Source organism: Nicotiana sylvestris, chromosome 4 (genome assembly GCF_000393655.2).
Source record: "Nicotiana sylvestris chromosome 4, ASM39365v2, whole genome shotgun sequence".
NCBI lineage: Eukaryota > Viridiplantae > Streptophyta > Magnoliopsida > Solanales > Solanaceae > Nicotiana > Nicotiana sylvestris.
In genome coordinates this window covers 58,414,619-58,432,644 of record NC_091060.1, presented here as the reverse complement: position 1 = coordinate 58,432,644, position 18,026 = coordinate 58,414,619, and the positions used below count along the sequence as shown (strand labels likewise).

General features: G+C 44.9%; 1 protein-coding gene across 1 annotated transcript; it reads right to left on the bottom strand.

Annotated features, from left to right (window-relative positions):
- Positions 1-353: 353 nt before the first annotated feature.
- LOC138889579 (uncharacterized) lies at positions 354-2,734 on the bottom strand. Its single transcript, XM_070172911.1, has 2 exons — positions 2,215-2,734; positions 354-1,411 (listed from the first exon to the last, which is right to left on the bottom strand). Exons 1-2 carry the CDS (start codon positions 2,732-2,734, stop codon positions 354-356), a joined length of 1,578 nt encoding a protein of 525 aa, XP_070029012.1.
- Between the last annotated feature and the right edge of the window lie 15,292 nt (positions 2,735-18,026).

The window sequence follows — 18,026 nt, the reverse complement described above, 5'->3', positions numbered from 1 at the left end:
AACTTCTACCCATTTTGTGAAGTAATCAATGGCTATTAGAATAAACATGTGCCCGCTTGAAGTAGTGGGCTCGATTGGACCAATAACATTCATTCCCTAGGTGGCGAATGGCCAAGGTGAGCTTGTTGCATTGAGCTCATTTGACGACACTTTTATCATGTTGGCATGCACTTGACATTAAAAGCATTTGTGGACATACTGAATGCAATCCATCTCCATGGTCATCCAAAAATAACCGGCTCTAAGTATCTTATTTGCCAAGATGAAATCATTCATGTGTGGGCCACAGGTCCCCGCATGCACATCCTCAAGTAGCTTAAAAGCTTCCCTTGTATCAACACGTTTTAATAAACCTAAATCAGGAGTTCTCCTGTACAAGCTTCCTCTGCTGTGGAAGACATTATTTGACAATCTCCGGAGCGTGCGCTTCTGAGTGTGATTTGCATGCTCTGGGTATTCTCCTTTTGATAAGTATTCTTTGATGTCATGGAACCAAGGTTTTCGTCCGCTTCTTCCTTGACACGAGCACAATATGTTGGCTGATTATGGATCCTCACTAGAATGGGATCAATGTAGTTCTTATCCGGATGTTGTATCATGGATGACAAAGTGGCTAATGCGTCGGTAAACACATTCTGAATTCTGGGCACATGCCAGAATTCTATCTTTGTAAAACCCTTTATCAATTCCTGCACATGGTGCAGATATGGAAATATCTTGGAAATCTTGGTGGCCCACTCTCCTTGTATCTCGTGCACAAGAAAATCTGAATCACCGATCACCAGCAACTCCTGAACGTTCATGTCGACTGCTATTTTGAGCCCTAGTATGCAACCTTCATATTCTGCTATGTTGTTGGTGCAAAGAAATTTGAGTTTAGCAGATACCGGATAATATTGGCCCATATCTGATACCAAAACTGCTCCAATGCCCACTCCTTTGAAATTTGCGGTTCTATCAAATAACATCCTCCAACCATCATATGCTTCGGTAATGTCTTCTCCTACAAATGATACTTCTTCATCAGGAAAATAAATTTTCAAGGGTTTGCATTCTCCTCCCACCGGATTTTTAGCAAGGTGATATGCCAATGCTTGTCTCTTGACTGCCTTTTGAGTTACATAGACGATATCGAACTCACTTAGTAGTATCTGCCACTTAGCCAACTTTCCAATCGGCATGGATTTCTGGAATATATACTTCAGAGGGTCCATCCTGGATATGAGATTTGTAGTGTAGGCGTAGATGTAGTGCCTCAATTTCTGAGCTGTCCAAGTCAAAGCACAGCAAGTGCGTTCAAGCAAAGAATACCGTGCTTCATAAGGTGTGAACTTCTTAATGAAGTAATATATGGCTTTCTCCTTCCTTCCCGTCTTGTCATGTTGTCCCAAAATACATCCGAAGGCTCCATCTAATACAGATAGATAGAGTAGCAAAGGTCATCCTGGTTTTGATGGGACCAGAACTGGTGGTGTGGACATGTACTCCTTGATCTTATCGAAAGCTTTCTGACAATCCTTTGTCCAGCTTGTTTCAGTGTCTTTCCTCAGCATCTTGAAGATGGGTTCACATATGACTGTGGACTGTGCTATGAATCAACTGATGTAGTTGAGACGTCCTAGGAAGCTCATCACATCCTTTTTGCTCTTAGGTGGTGGTAACTCCTGAATAGCTTTGACTTTAGATGGATCCAGTTCGATCCCTCGATGACTGACGATGAATCCCAGTAACTTTCCTGCGGGAACCCCGAATGCACACTTTGCGGGGTTGAATTTCAAATTGTACCTCCTGAGTCTGGCAAAGAACTTTCTCAAGTCTGCTATGTGATCTATGACCCTCTTGGATTTGATGATAACATCGTCCACATCCACTTCTATTTATTTGTGTATTATATCATGGAAAATGGTTGTCATGGCTCTTATGTAAGTGGCCCCAGCATTCTTCTGACCGAATGACATTATATTGTAACAATATACACTCCATGGTGTAATAAAAGCTGTCTTCTCTACATCTTCTTCATCCATCCAAATTTGATGATAACCCGCGAAGCAATCTACAAAGGATTGGAGTTCATTCTTGGCGCAATTATCGATCAAGATGTGTATATTTGTCAGTGGGAAGTCGTCATTGGGACTTGCTCTGTTTAAATCCTGATAGTCAATACATACTCGGATCTTCCCATCCTTCTTTGGAACTGACACAATGTTAGCTAACCAGGTTGGTACTCAACCACCTTGAGAACTTTGGCTTTGATTTTCTTGGTAACTTCCTCCTTGATTTTCAAACTCATGTCTGGTTTGAACTTTCTGAGTTTCTGCTTTACTGGCGGACACATGGGATTAGTAGGCAACTTGTGAGCCACTATGGAAGTACTCAAACCGCTCATGTCATCATATGACCATGCAAAAATGTCCTCATATTCTTTTAGGAAACGAATGTACTCTTCCTTCTCTGTTGGTGACAAGTCAATGCTGATGCGGGTCTCCTTGACGGGCTCGGCGTCTCCTAAATTTACCGCTTTGGTCTCATCCAGATTGGACTTAGGCTTATTTTCAAAATTTTCAACCTCCCTGATGATTTCCTCGGGTATCTCATCTTCTTCCTTTGAATCAGTATTCTCATGTTGCGTTGCCTCATTACATGTCACGATAACTGGTTCATCAGGAAAATTAATAATAACGCTGTATAAAGAAAAAGTGTAAAGATAGTAGTGAATAATAAAGAGCAAATGCATTTGATTAAAACTTGAAAAATTGTCCAGACAAAGCACGGCTCGATGAATCGAGCATTTATTTTGAAACAAGTAAAACTTAAAACAAAATTATGGGAAATCTTAAATGCCTAGAATGGCTTATAGAAGTAAATTCTGCCAAGCTACCCAAGGACTCGGCGGGCTCGAGATAGTGTGGCGGTCTAGTTCCTAAGAATAGCTCCCTTTGCTATAGTCTGAATAGTGAGGCGTTCTTCCTCCTCCTCCACAATTATGACACAACAGACCATGTCCTCATCCTCCAAAAACAAATTCTCCAACCCAGCTAGTGCTTCTTCCTCTGCAGTTCCCCATATTGTGTCAGCCTGATGAAAAGCCTGTTCCAAATGTGGCACCGGTTGCTCAAGAGGGTAATACAGTCCACGCCATGGAGGTGACCAATCATTGTACTCTTGCCATGTATATTGGTATCCGAGCCCAAAGATGGTACCACAATTTTTCAGCTGTATTGGTTTGGTGATGCCTTGGAGGTTCTTTCCCAATCCTTTGCCGGGTTCATATCTGGGCCATGCTAGTATGCTTTCTATTTTGTTACTCCATTCATTCTCGACGGCATTGACCCGTTCAATGTATGATAGGTTTCCCCTCATAGCCTTCTTTTATGTCAAATGGCTGGGATGGTTTGACTTGTGTAGATGGGGTTATACCCATCTCCGTGAATGATTACCTCCTGGCGGTTCCATTCAAATTTCTTGGCTTGATGTATTGTAGAATTCAATGTCGAATCAAGTTGGCCCCATCTGCAAGCAAAGGTTGATTTCCCCAATCGTGGCCCTCTAGGACCCATCAAAAACCTTCACATTCATGCTTCCTACCCTTATCTCGTGGAAACCTTTGTCCAACCTCTTCATCGCGTTCAATGAACAAATATTTAGGCTCTAACCTCCATCAACCAGGACCCTGCCAATGAACTTGTCTTCAAATTGCACTGTGATATGCAATGCTCGATTGTGATTCAAACCCTTGGGCGGTAGCTCATCTTCGTGGAAGATAATCTTATGTCTCTCAAGCACTTGCCCAACTATGTTGGCCATTTCTCCACCAGTGATGTTATTGGGTACGTAAGCCTCGCTCAGTACTTTCATCAAAGCATTTTTGTGTGCCTTTGAATTCTGCAATAGTGAAAGGATAGATATCTGAGCAGGGACTTTCCTCCATAGGTCATCTAGCCCGGTATCAATGATAAGGCTGCCTAGCAGTGGCCTCCTTACTTGAACCTCCCAGGTGTTTAGGTGTATAGGCTCTTCCGGTTCTAGTCATTCCTTGTAGAGCGTCAGATTCCTCTGTCTTGGCCTTCCCTTTTCACCGAGCCTCGACAACATAATCCCAAGCTATTGCTTTTGAGTTGAATAGGGGTGTAATTTATAATGTCACAGTGAAATGTGTGACCACTTCTACTTCAAATGGAGTGGTAGTGGTTGCAGGCAGAGCCACTTCCACCTCGAATAGAACTGATGTAGTTACCTCAACCTCGATTGGTGCCTGTGTCTGAACCACAATAGAAGTAAGTGTGACTGCAACCTTAAAGTCATCTCCTTCTCGAATAAGCCCGATCGAATTCTTCATTTGTCTCTATCACATGTACACCATCACCTCTATGATCAGGGAGGGGAATGTTGCGGACATTAGGTGCGGCTTCCTTTGCTTGTATGACCTTGTTGTCAATTAGCGTCTGGATCTTATCCTTTAATGTTCGACACTCAATAGTAGTGTGTCCTTTCATACCAGAATGGTATGCACAAGATTTGTTCGGATTGACCAATTGGGATGGATTTTCTAATGCCATAGGGGGGACAAGAGTGACGTAACCTGTAGCTTTCAACCTTTCATACATTGGTCGATGAGCTCAACAATGGCGGTGTATTATTTAGGCGGCCGACGGTCGAAGTTGGGTCTCGGTCTTGGATAATTTTGGCGAGCTGGTGGTGATTGGAAGTGGGATGGTGGGGAGTTATTGGTGTGATGAACAGTGGCTGGTTGGGAATATCTAGGAGATGAAGGTTGATATGTAGGTGGCGATGCTTGGTATGTGGGTGGATGTATTTGATATGTGGGTGATGGAGTTTGATATGGAGGTGGAGGTGTTTGATATATGGGTGGAGGTGTTTGATATGTGGGTGGAGTTGTTTGATATGGAGGTGGAGGTGTTTGATATGTGGGTGGATGTGTTTGATATGTGGGTGGAGGTGTTTGATAGGTAAGTGGAGATTTTGGGCCTTGGGCCACCATTACTGCCCCAACATCTCTCTTCTTCGATATGCCACCTGATTGTAGTGCTTTATTCATTGTTTGCAGTGCCTCGAAGTTCGTTACCATCCCGTTTTTGATTCCTTCTTCGATTCTTTCTTTGAGTTTGATGATGTCAGAGAACTTGTGATTTTCGATAACCATCAACCTCTCATAATATTGTGGATCTTGTGCCTTGACGAAGAATTTATTCATCTGTTCTTCGTCCAAAGAGGGCCTGACCTTGGCCACTTCCGACCTCCAACGAGTAGCGTATTCACGGAAAGTCTCAGTAGGTTTCTTCTTAAGATTCTGAATGTAAAAGACATCCGGTGCATTTTCTGTGTGGAACCTGAACCGGTCCATGAAATCTGAAAGCCAGGCTCCTCATAAAGATCTTCATTCAGATCTTTTCATCTTTCCCGACCCCAACAAGCTTGTCACAGTAGGTCCTTAGATGAACCCTGGGATCACCTGTGCCATCAAATATTTCGAACTTGGGAGGTTTGTACCCCTATGGCAGTTCGACATCTAGCTGTATGCAGAGATCTTCATAGTTCAAACTTTCTATTCCTCTGTCGCCTTCAACACCTTGAACTCAGCTTGTTAACTTCTTGAGTTCTTCAGCCATGTTTTTAATGAGCAGGTCCTTCTCGGAGGATTCCAGTGCATATGAGGTTGGTTGGGTAGAGGGAGGTACAGTTTCCACATATATGGGGTTGCTTTGTTGGGTACCAGGAACTTGGGTGTAGTGATGGTCATTCGTGGAGTTTTGGGAATCGGGAATGAGTGGTGGTGTGTTTTGGGGAGTGTGGTAAGTGGTGGTTGGTGGGTACTGAGTTGGTTGATGATGATGTTGTGGTGGAGTTGGTATTGGCAATGGATTGATATTTTGGGGTGGATTCGCGTATTGATTTGGCATGGGAGGATTTTGTGGGTGTTTTTTGTGTGTTCTGAGGAGGTGTCGGGTTCTTTGTGTTTTGTTTGTGGATATCAAGGACATTGAGTATGAGTGACAAGTTTGCCAAGTTGCAAACCTGCTCAAGTTCTCCTTGCAATTCCAGTATCTTTTGTTCCAGTCTCAAAACTAAATCATTTGGGGCCGGAGTACTGCGACCATATGAGGTTTCTGCGTTCTCAATATTCTCCTTTCGGATACCACTTAAGTCGTCCTTTTTTGTCTTTCCTTTGCCCTTTGTGTTGCTTGGAGGAATAAGAGGAGGAGGTGAAGGGCCTCTAGATCTGGTGTGGTACACTGATGAGACCAATATGAGTGAACCAACCTAAGGGGATGGGAATAATCAAAAATAAAGAAAAAACAAAAAGGTAACAAGTCAGTGAGGATTCTGAAACGCTCGTAGGATTTAAACACATATTGAGGAAATGTAAATTCGTGTCAAACTTTGGGAACCTCGTTGTGCCCGAGGTAGGCCTAGCGAAAAAAAGATTTGGAGAACTTTAAATGCCAATAAATGCTTTATTCCATAATAAAAAAATAGATGAATCCCAAAACGACACTAAATAATAAAATAAGTCACTACTGGCATTAGCCTTATTAAATGTTTATGAAAAGCAAGTAAATCTAGCTATTTGGTCCCAGAAGGACCTTTCCCAAATTTGATCTTCCGAACTCCATCATATAGATCCCCAGCTCGCGCAGCCCCAGCAGCAAGTAGGCTCTAGCCAAATATCCTCCTTCAGCTCCTTCAGCGTTCTGGCAATTTTCAATCCTCTTTATGACTTTGCCTTCCAGCTCCACTATTCCTCGCTCCAGATATTCCAGTTTCCTTGTGTGCGGTGAAAATTGGGGAACCAATTCCCCCCTCCCCCGACGTAATGCTTCGGAGAGTGACCCCGGAAGTACGGGATCTTGGGTCAATCGCTTCTCTCGAAACCTGTCGACGCCCTACCAAGAATAAACATCGGCCGAGGCCCCGACGAACGCAGGAATTCCCCGAGGAATGCACCCGAGGTCGATCAAATCTATTCAAGCGGCTCGGCGCCAGGCCTCATGCAATGTAAAACTAACGGGCTGTCATATCTCATTCTTTTTTGTCATACTAAGTATTTTTTACTAAGTTTGGGCGTACCCTTTCTATGAAAGGGGGGTCGCCAACACCTTGCAAGGCAGAGCTCCATTGATCCTACTCAAGTGCAATAATATCTTCTCTCTCTGTTCTCTAATTTGCTTATTCCCTTTGGTTCAAAGTCATTTATCTTCGGTCATTCTCCTTACCACTTGGTACTGGCCCGAGGACGCCCCCGTATTCATTGCTTCTTAACTTGTTCTTCATTCTATAGCTTAATATTGGCCGATAGAGCCCTATTTAATTAAACCTTTAACTGTTATCCCATCCCCGGTTGTCCTCGGTACTTCGAGATCAATATCAACGCTGACCCGAGGTCCCATCGACCATCTCTGCACTAGGATAATAGGCCCATTTGGTTTGAGTATTGCCTCGTCTTAGCTTGCATTTCATCATTATACTTCACGTTCTTAGCATTAACTGCTTTAACAACTAGCTCGGGAATAGATCACATATTTTTAGAATCCCATTTACAAATTTAATTGTTGTTACCATTTTTACGGTAAATAGTTTGGTGCCCACCATGTGGCTAAAAATAATTGCGATTATTTTCTTGATGGTTTCGTCACACAAACACACATTATTTTTTACACTTTTTCTTGTCCAAGATCCTTTGATTTCAGGCCAAAATGTCAAGCTCAGTAAACGGAGTTGAGAACGACAACCTCGAAAATCACAGGGAAAATGGCGTGGCAATCCCGGCCGCTGGAGCACCTCCGAGGAATCTTGATATCGCTCCCGGACCATTCCTAGCAGACGTAGATTCACAGGACGCACAACAAGTCGACGAAACTTCTCGCACCGACAGGAGCGTACGACACAACGACCAACAGGAAGCACAAAAAACCTCGGCCCGGGAAGAACAGGAAGTTAGTCTTCATGTTATTTTTGAGATGTTACAGGCACAACAACTGGCCATTGCTCAGCTACAAAGCCACCCAAGAACCCCAAGCATAGCGGCACTAGAGACGGCTCCTCCCGCCGAGCGAGTACTCAAAAGGTCAAGCAACAACAGATCAATGGCTGATCCCGACATCGTAAAAATGCTCGAGGACCTCACCAAAAGGATGTAATCAGGTGAGAAAATGATTGCAACCAACGATAAAAAAGTCGATACCTACAACTCTAGGGTCGATCAGATCCCAAGTGCGTCCCCAGTCGTCAGAGGTGTGGATTCAAAGAAGTTCATTCAAAGGCCGTTCCCCGAGGAAGCGACCCCGAAGCCCATCCCGAAAAAGTTCAGAATGCCGGAACTCCCTAAGTACAATGGCACCTCCGACCCTAACGTACATGTCATTGCTTACACCTGCGGAGTAAAAGGCAACGACATAAAAAACGACAAGATCGAGTCTGTGTTGCTGAAAAAATTTGGAGAAACGCTTTCAAAGGGGGACATGATGTGGTACCACAACTTGGCTCCCAACTCCATAGATTTGTTCGCCATGCTAGCAGACTCCTTCGTAAAAGCACATGCCGGGGCCATCAAGGTAGCAACGAGAAAATCTGACATTTTCAATATCAAGCAGAGAGAGAACAAGATGTTGCGGGAGTTCGTATCCCGCTTCCAGATGGAACGGATGGAGCTGCCACCAGTCTCCAATGACTAGGCGGTGCAGGCTTTCACCCAAAGCTTTAACGAACGAAGCTCGATTGATTTAAAATAGCTAAAACAAAATCTAATCGAATACCCGGCCGTGACTTGGTCGGACGTTCATAACCGATACCAGTCAAAGATAAGGACCGAGGATGACCAGCTGGGAGCCCCTTCGGTCTCAGTATACCCAAACAGGCTCCTAACAAAAGAGATGAAACCAAGCAATGAAAGGTACCAAGCGTAACTTGAAGACAAAAGGAATGCCCCGAGGCGCAACCTACCCCGTAATGATCGGAGGATAGATCGAGGACAGGACCGTCGGGGGCTCATCAATAGAACCAGGTTCGATCAAAATATTGTGCCAATGAACGCGCCCCACTTATCGGAATACAACTTCAGCATCAACATATCAGACATCGTGTTCACTATTGGCAAAATTAGGGACGCCAAGTGGCCCAAACCAATATAGTCGGACCCTTGGCAGAGAAATTACAACTTAATGTGTGAGTGCCATAACACACGGCCATAGGACCGATGATTGCCATCAACTGCGAGAAGAAGTGGCCCGGCTACTCAACAAAGGGCACCTTCGGGAATTCCTTAGCGATCGGGCCAAAAATCAGTTCCGGGACAGGGAGGCAACCAAGAAATACGAGGAAAACGAGCCGTAACATGCCATCCACATGATCATGTGGGGCGCCGATGCCCCGCAGGAACCCATGATGAGGAAAACAAAAATATCCATCACCAGGGAAAAACAAACTCGGGGATATATCCCCGAAGACGCCCTCACGTTCAGCGAAGAAGATACCGAGGCTCTGTCTCGACCCCACAATGACGCCCTGGTAATCTCCTTTCTTGTGAATTCTTTTTAGATTAAACGTGTACTCGTGGATCCAGGTAGCTCGGCCAATATTATCAGGTCAAAGGTTGTAGAACAACTCGGACTAACTGAATGGATTGTGCCCGCCACTCGGGTCCTTACTGGGTTCAACATGGTGAGCGAAACAACGAAAGGAGAAATCATCGTTTCGATTACCGTGGCCAGCACAACCCAAGATACTAAATTCCATGTCATCGAGGGAGATATGAGGTATACAGCCTTGTTTGGACGACCTTGGATACACTGCAGGAGAGCGGTACCATCCACTCTCCACCAGATGATAAAATTCCCGACAAAGGACAGGATCAAAACCGTTTATAGGGAACAACACGCAGCAAGGGAAATGTTCACAATACACGATGTGTTACCAGAGCCCGTACCTCCGCTCCCGAAAAAGCCAATGAGTGAATCAAGTCTCAACCCCGGTCAGGTTTGACAACACAAAATAGAAATCCGCATCGCGTATCTGCCCTTGGGCGGTCATAATAAGCCAACCCCTAGGCGCCACTAGCCTATCTCGTTTTAAGGTACATCCATTCCTTTTATTTCATTTCTGATTAAGAGCTAGCACCCATTGCACTTTTTTCCTTCGGCCGAGTTTTTTATCCCAAAAAAGAAGGGTTTTTATCGGCAAGGTTTTTAATGAGGCAACGACTGCAAAGCTTCTCAAAGGGGAAAAACTCCACAGAACCGCTTGAAGCTACTCTTACGGCCAACTTTCAAGTGGCGAGGGGCATTCCCTCTGGAAGCCACCCAATTCGAAGGAGGTGGAGAAACGCCAAGCAAAGGTTCCTACTGGGAGACGATGTATAGGGACAAACAGACGATGTAATCAGATCCCGCCAAAGAGGAAGCATGTATTATTATATCGGGTAATCAATAAATACCCTTTTTCTCCTATGAAAAAAGAGAAGGGCTCCTTCTCGGAGTAAGGCAGCATGAAAATCACCAAAGAAACCGCACTCGACCAAAAATAGGTCAACTCAACACAACAACACATGTATTGCGCCAATGGATTAGACAATATCTTCCAACATCTCACTCACCAAAAAGGGAAAGTCGCAGTATACTCTCGACAAAAACCTCTCCGCCAAATATGTCCCGAGATACTCGGAGACTTAAATGGTTCAGTTCCAACACGACCCCAGGGTCGGAACCCCGGGCTTACAAAGCCCCCACAATGTAACTTCGAGTTTACGAGAAGTGGTCTTCAAACTTAAGCAAACTCAATAACTCAAAAACTGTCGCCAATCGCCATGCACTAGAAAATCCGAAACTGTAAGACCCTAGCGGGCAGACTCGGCATAACCAAATCTATTCTACGAGCTGTAAGACCTCAATAGGCATGACAAACTATAAGACCTCAATAGGCATGGAAAATCCTGAAGTTTAGGCTATACATCGCATTTGTAAGAATCCCTAAAGGGCATACCCTCGATGTAAACGCCTAAACTATCACTAGGGATAAATGTCTACGGCCAAACGCATATGACTATGGTCAAAACGGATGATACAGCCAAAATAACGCGACTCGGGGACGCCCGACTATCGCTAAAAAATTGCAGGCCACTACTCCGAATATACTTCGGAAAGAACCAGTTAAAACAGGCTTCCCTCAACAGGCAAACACAAGCTCCGACAATGTCGGTTCGAAAATGCAAGAGCGTCGATCTACTCGACCTACGAGCTATGAACCTTACGAGGTGCTCAAAACATCGCCGACAACATCTTTATATTGAGGTTCCTCTAGGAACCGACGATAGGTAAGACAAAAATACTCTAAAAGACCTTAACGAGCGGAAACAAAGCCTATAAAAAAGCCCACGGGCAAAAAAAACATAAGAGCCATTGTCGCCAGCTAAGCAAGCCTACGGGCCTCATATTGAAAGGTCACTACGACCAAACAACGTAAGAGCCATTGTCTCCAGCTAAAAAATCTTGACAACTTGAGGATTAAAATGAGCTCGAATCGTAACCTGATTCGGAGACCGGATCCAAAATAGTTAACTATGCAAGCCTCCGGGCCACATACTAAAAGTTCTCAACGACCAATTGGCATAAAGTGCTACTATCGCCGGCCAGAAACTCAAAGAAATTTAAGGGTCGATTACAGCTTGAATCGCAACGCAACTCGGAGACTGGACCCGAAAATTGCAATATGCCTAAGGGTGCGACATAAATGACACTATCACTGGCAAGGGAATCAGGGAAACTGAAGGGTCGATTACATCTCGAATCACGATGCGACTCAGATACTGGACCCAAAATAGTTAAACTGCACGATGCCTAAGGGCTCGGCACGAAAGATATCGTCATCAGTCGATTAAATTTCCAGGCCATGCGCCCATGAGGTTACTTCGACCCAAAGCACAAAGAGCCATAATTATTCACCCATGTAGGCAGGAGAGAGCTTGAGGGTCGATTGAAGCACCAGTCATAGTGCGACTCGGAAACTGGACCCAACAAACAGTTTGAGTGGCGAATGGCCAAGGGAAAGAGATCAAAACAAATACTACCTACCCGCACGGGCACAAAAAATTCAAATAAAGAGAAGGCTCGAGTCAGAGCCCGACTCGGAGACCAAGCCTAAACAGCCAGGCCAAGCACAGAGGCCCCGACACCTTCTCACGTCAAATATCATGTTTAAGAGCCCCCGATCTGCCCGATCAGTTTCGGACCTACGAGGTTCCCACCGAACAACAATACCAGCCCACCCGATCGAAAGCAATAACAAAGAAAAAGGTACAGAAGAAACAAAGCTTCAAATTCCTTCTTATATATTGCATGCGCAAAAAAGGTGCACTCTCCATCTACAGGAATATTATGCATATATCAGAAACAAAGCGACAATAAACGGCAAAATATACACTCCGCGCTAAAAGGGACACAGCTTGTCAAAAATTGCCCTACGCAACTTTAGCAAAAAGTGACCAAGCGCTACGATTATTCCCCTGGCTCGAGCCAATTCCTCTGGGAAAACGGAACCCCTTGCACCAACCTGCTCGAGTACCTCTCCTCGGGACCTGCAATAAACATATTCCTCGATCCTCTTCTCTTGGTCGAGGGCTCACTGCAGCTCGACTTGGGCATCAGTAGCACCCTTCATATGAATCATCATATCCCGACCCGCCTTGGTTCGGCTTAGTGTCACTTCGGCCCAAGCATCAATTATTTCGGCTCTAAAACTTTGGAAGATCAATTTTGAAATTTCCCAATCATACCCGGATGAACTTTGGTGCTGTCACAAGTCAAAAGAAGTTAGACCTCAAAAGGCAGAGACCTTGGCCGAGACATTCATCCCCTCAAAAGCTTGAGCCTGCACTTGAGCCCTTAGCTCTCCACGAGTCACTCTGCCGAAGCTTGACGCCGCCCTTAAAGTACTCCGAAACCTCCACTTTTTTTGGAGCTAATATAACAGAAATGGAGTTACCCCTAAGGGCAGAGGGGGGCGAAGCGCATACTAAGGGAAGCCATCTGCTTCATCAAATAGATCCCATAATTTGGGCCCATCACCCCGGCATCAAGGGCTCCGGAAACACCCGGCTCAAATCGATGCATTCTCCTCATAGGCGTGAAACGGCCTCGCCTTGATAAAAGACTCCGTCACATCACATATCTCACTATCGTCGTTTCCCGCCTGGAAATCTATAACCCCCCAGAGGGGGTACATCTGCGCCCCCAAGGGACCATCTGACACCAATAATGACCGCGATAGAGAAAGGAAAAAACGGTTACTGGATTCGCCATCATCATAGATAGAGCCGGCGAAGTGCAGGGCGTACCACCTAAAGGACATCCTTTCATCCCTTCAAATAACTGACGAGGGTTTCAAAGGTGTGGTACCAACACATGGGAGGAACTATTTGCCCGAGCCCAGTCTCTGCCTTCCTCGAATAAAGCAGCCATTAAAGCTAGGATTCGATGACCCCCGAGGAGGCGAAAGCAGCCTCACATTGCATGTGAGAAAAACGACGACAAATTCAAAAACAACCGTAGGCACCAGCCATCAGCATCGTATCCGGCACTGATATGATAGCCAACCCCGACAGCCTCCATCACGGTAAGATAAAGCCCCAAAAGGCCAGCAACGCCTTTGCCAACATGAGATCATCACATAAAGGCCTCCACCAAAGGAAGCCAGCTAGCGAATACAGTTGCATCTTAACATACACTCATACGGAACGATCACCAAATATCGATCTAGATGATCTAAACACAGGCAGATCTCTGCCCGGAGATTGCATTCGAGAAGCCACTGGCATCCCTAAACCCTCCGGTCTTCGGTCAAGCCTCCTCTCAAAGGCCACTATGAAGTCCAAAGACACTACCCACGCCTTCATGGTAAGGATCCGGCGGCCCGATGTTACTGGTCTTATTTTGGGCTAGGACACAAAGAACCCTACGCGAAGCCATTTTATCAATCGAAAGCTCCACAAAGGTCCGAGAAAGCACCCAAATACAAGCAAACTCCTCAGCAATAGTCAATATTATACATTCTAAAAGGATTATCTACATCAAGATCAATAGGGACCCCTGGGTACCCGAAGATGACCTTCATCCGGGATGATGTTCCCAAAGGGCCCAAAATTCGATGCATGATCTCCAAACAATTCAGAGGGCCCTGATAGCCGGAACTATCAGAATGATCGAAGATTGGTCCAAAGTACGACAGTGGGTTGGAGGAGAACCATGTTGATCAGCAGGAGATCAGAATGAACGCACACACTCAAGTCAGATATCGACAATGAACAAATAAAAGAAGGCATTCAAAGAGCCTCTAAGGGCATGAGAGAATACAGAAACAAAGCGAAGTAAGGAAAGCAGAAGTCAGAAAAAGTATATTCATATTCATAAGAAATCCATAAACAACAGCCCTCGAGGGGTCCTTACATATGATTACAAAAGTCCGCGAGGGGATCATCACGGAAAGAAGAAATCCAAAGATATGCATACAACAAAAGCCTAAGAGTCTAGCCTACTTTTTGTGCAGCATCTCTGTCGTCATCCCCTTGGGCATATGATCTCAAAGACAATATCTTCCAAGTATGAGGCCCTCAGGGACCTCAGCTCGATTCCTTAGAATGGCATCTTCAAAAGGAAGAGAGGTGAGGGAAGGAGACAAGAAGTGGTTGGGTGAAAAATCTGGCTGTCATGAATCCCACGAGTATCAAACCCACCAAGCCACTTCTTAAGACGTTGCTTTAGCCAGGGAGGCAACAGTCAGCGGAAACCACCGCCACACCCCCCAAGAATCCAAAAGGGGTGTAACGCGCCAAGCTGAGGGAGGAGGTTGAGAAGCAGTGTATAATCCGAGCCCCCTCTTGAGCAGTGGTGCATAGTCCAAAAAATACCCCTCAGGGTCGGAAGGAATCGACCCTCTGCCTCATCGCCCCGATCTAACAATGATTGCAGCAATAACAACAATAGCAACAACAACAGCAGCAACATCACAGTGGCAGAATTCCGTCCAATCAAAAAGAGATTAAGAAAGGAGTCAAGGCGCATATAGCGTAAAATCTTGAAGCCTAGGGCCTCGAACACGGCAAGATGGTGGAACTTCAAGATGGAAGAAAAAGAAGGAGAGATCGGTATCGAAGAAAGTAAGAGTAGAAAAGCTAGCCATAAGGAGCCCCATTTATAGGGAGGGAAAAGCAACCGACGACGCCATTACCGCCCTCAAAAAATGTAACTGCAGGCGCAGTCAATGCGTGCATAGAAGATGAACCGATAGAAACGATATGAATCCAAGGGTCATACCATTTTGGGTGATCCCGAAGAAGCAAAAAGGCGAAGTACCTTGATACCTACCAAAGGAGGGCTGCACCATCGGCATAATACCGCTATAGGGGATCAGGAAATGATATGTCTATACCGTTTCTTATCACTTCCCTCTAAGAAACACGGAGACTATCTAAGTGCGGTGAAAATTGTAGAACCGATTCCCCCCTCCCCCGACGTAATACTTTGGAGAGTGACCCTGAAAGCACGGGATCTCGGTTCGGTCAGTTCCCTTGAAACGTATCGATGCCCTGCCAAGAATAAACATCGGTCGAGGCCCCGACGAATGCATGAATTCCCCGAGGAATGCACCCGGGGTCGATCAAATCTATTCAAGCGGCTCGACGACAGCCCTCATGCGACATAAAACTAATGGGCTGTCACATCTCATTCTTTTTTGTCATACTAAGTATTTTGTACTAAGTTTGGGCATCCCCTTTCTGTAAAAGAGGGGTCTCCAACACCTTGCAAGGAAGAGCTCCATTGATCCTACTCAAGTGCAATAATATCTTCTCTCTCTCTTCTCTAATTTGATTATTCCCTTTGCTTCAAAGTCATTTATCTTCAGTCATTCTCCTTACCACTTAGTACTGGCCCGAGGCCACCCCCGTATTCATTGCTTCTTAACTTGTTCTTCATTCTATAGTTTAATATTGGCCGAAAGAGCCTTATTTAATTATACCTTTAACTGTTATCCCATCCTCGGTTGTCCCCGGTAGTTCGAGATCGATATCAATGCCGACCCCAAGGTCCCATCGACCATCTCTGCACTCGGATAATAGGACCTTTTGGTTTGATTATTGCCTCGTCTTAGCTCGCATTTCATCATTATACTTCACGTTCTTAGCATTAACTGCTTTAACAACTAGATCGGTTATAGATCACATATTTTTAGAATCCCATTTACAAATTTAATTGTTATTACCATTTTCACGGTAAACATTCCTGTTGGAAGTGATTTCCATCTCTTTCCATCGTGGATCAACCTCACCTTCCTCTCATGTATTTCCCGTTGTTCATTTTCAGAGTCGTGGACCCTCTTGCATAGCCTGTTGTACTTAACTTGAGCTTCAGCTTCCTCATCTATGATTCTTTTCCCTTTCATATTGTCCTCCAACCTTTCCGGGTAGAGAGGCTCGCACCCTGCATGGTACCTGTCTGGCTCAACAGTGTTCTTTTCCACAATGATTTTGCAATGCCACATGTGTTGAGCTTGGCACTTATAAGGGACATCGTCATCTTGGAAGTCTACCCTGAAATGACTCAACTTGACAACCCTTGGTACAACCTATTTTCTGCCTGCTTGCCTCATAACTCGCATATGGACATATGGGTATATCCCTCTCAACCCGATCAGCAACAAATGCGGAGCATCCCTAGGCTTGATAATACACTCGTCTATTGGGAACCATTCAAACACCCATTGCACCTGTTCCTCGGTAAGATTGTCGAAGAACTCTACCTATTCTTTCGCACTTTCCGGCTGAGCAAACCTGTCTAGAATATAAGTCATCTGCTTAGGATGATGGAAGGCAATATGGTAGTTCCAAGCCCTTCGCGGAAATTCTTGGTGATAGCGACCCTTTTGGAAATGTCCCAACAACCATAACTGAAGCAATAAATTACATCCCTCGAAATGCTTGACCCCTCTTTGACAGCGTTCTAGAGCCTTGTAGATGTCGACTATGATCATGGGGACTATGTTATATATCTGTCCATTAATCCCCTCCATCAGAGTCTTGGCGACCATGGCCAACCTAGTATGGATTCTTCCCTTCTTCATTGGGAACACTATCAGGCCTAGAAAGTACACAATAAATACAAACACTCTGCGGAGGATGTGACCCAGAGAAGTGAGGGAGATCTCATCATGGTAGGTAAGAAAAGACTTACTATAGCCATACCTCTCGTACATGTATTCGAAAGGTATGTAAAATTATTTTAAGCACACTAGGTCGACATTCTTCTTCAGCCCCATCATCTTCAAAAATCCCCTACCCGTACGGTTTTCTAGTACCAATAGCCCGGGACTATCCAAAGTCAATCTCGCCAGCCCTCCAATTTCCTCTAGAAGCAGTGTCATTTCTATGTCGCCGAAACGAAACACAACTCTTTCACTATCCCAGAATAAAGTGACAACTTCAATCGACTTGTTGTTTGGCTCAATATCTAGCAAGGAAGGCAAGTTACCTAGGTACATTCTCACATGTTTCATTTCACTTGAGGAAAGGTCCTCCCACCAATCTAGCAGCAATGGTGGGATGATGCTAACCATACCGAATCTGAGGACCTCGTGCCTCATTTTCTGCAAAACTAAAGGGTTAGACCTTACCCTCACCGAACTCGACTATTTATACATTTATGATCAACATATGAGAATTTAGTTCTCCAAATTAATTCATAGAACGTGGTTGTATCCGTTGGGATTGTGGAAAACTTGATGGACTTTGGATAAGGCTTATCTTAAAGGATCATTATATGGACAACATAACTGATCTGACTAGGTTTGACCATGATGCATGCACAATTTTAAACAGAGTAAGGTTTCTATGGAGTTTTAGACTGGTACCCTCAAGTGGACAACTCAAGGGGGAAGGCACGGAACCGTCGACTGTATCGCTGATCGATTGGTTTTACCACAAATAAGACTTTCTGAATTTAAGGGTAGTAAATAGGAAGAGCGCAACC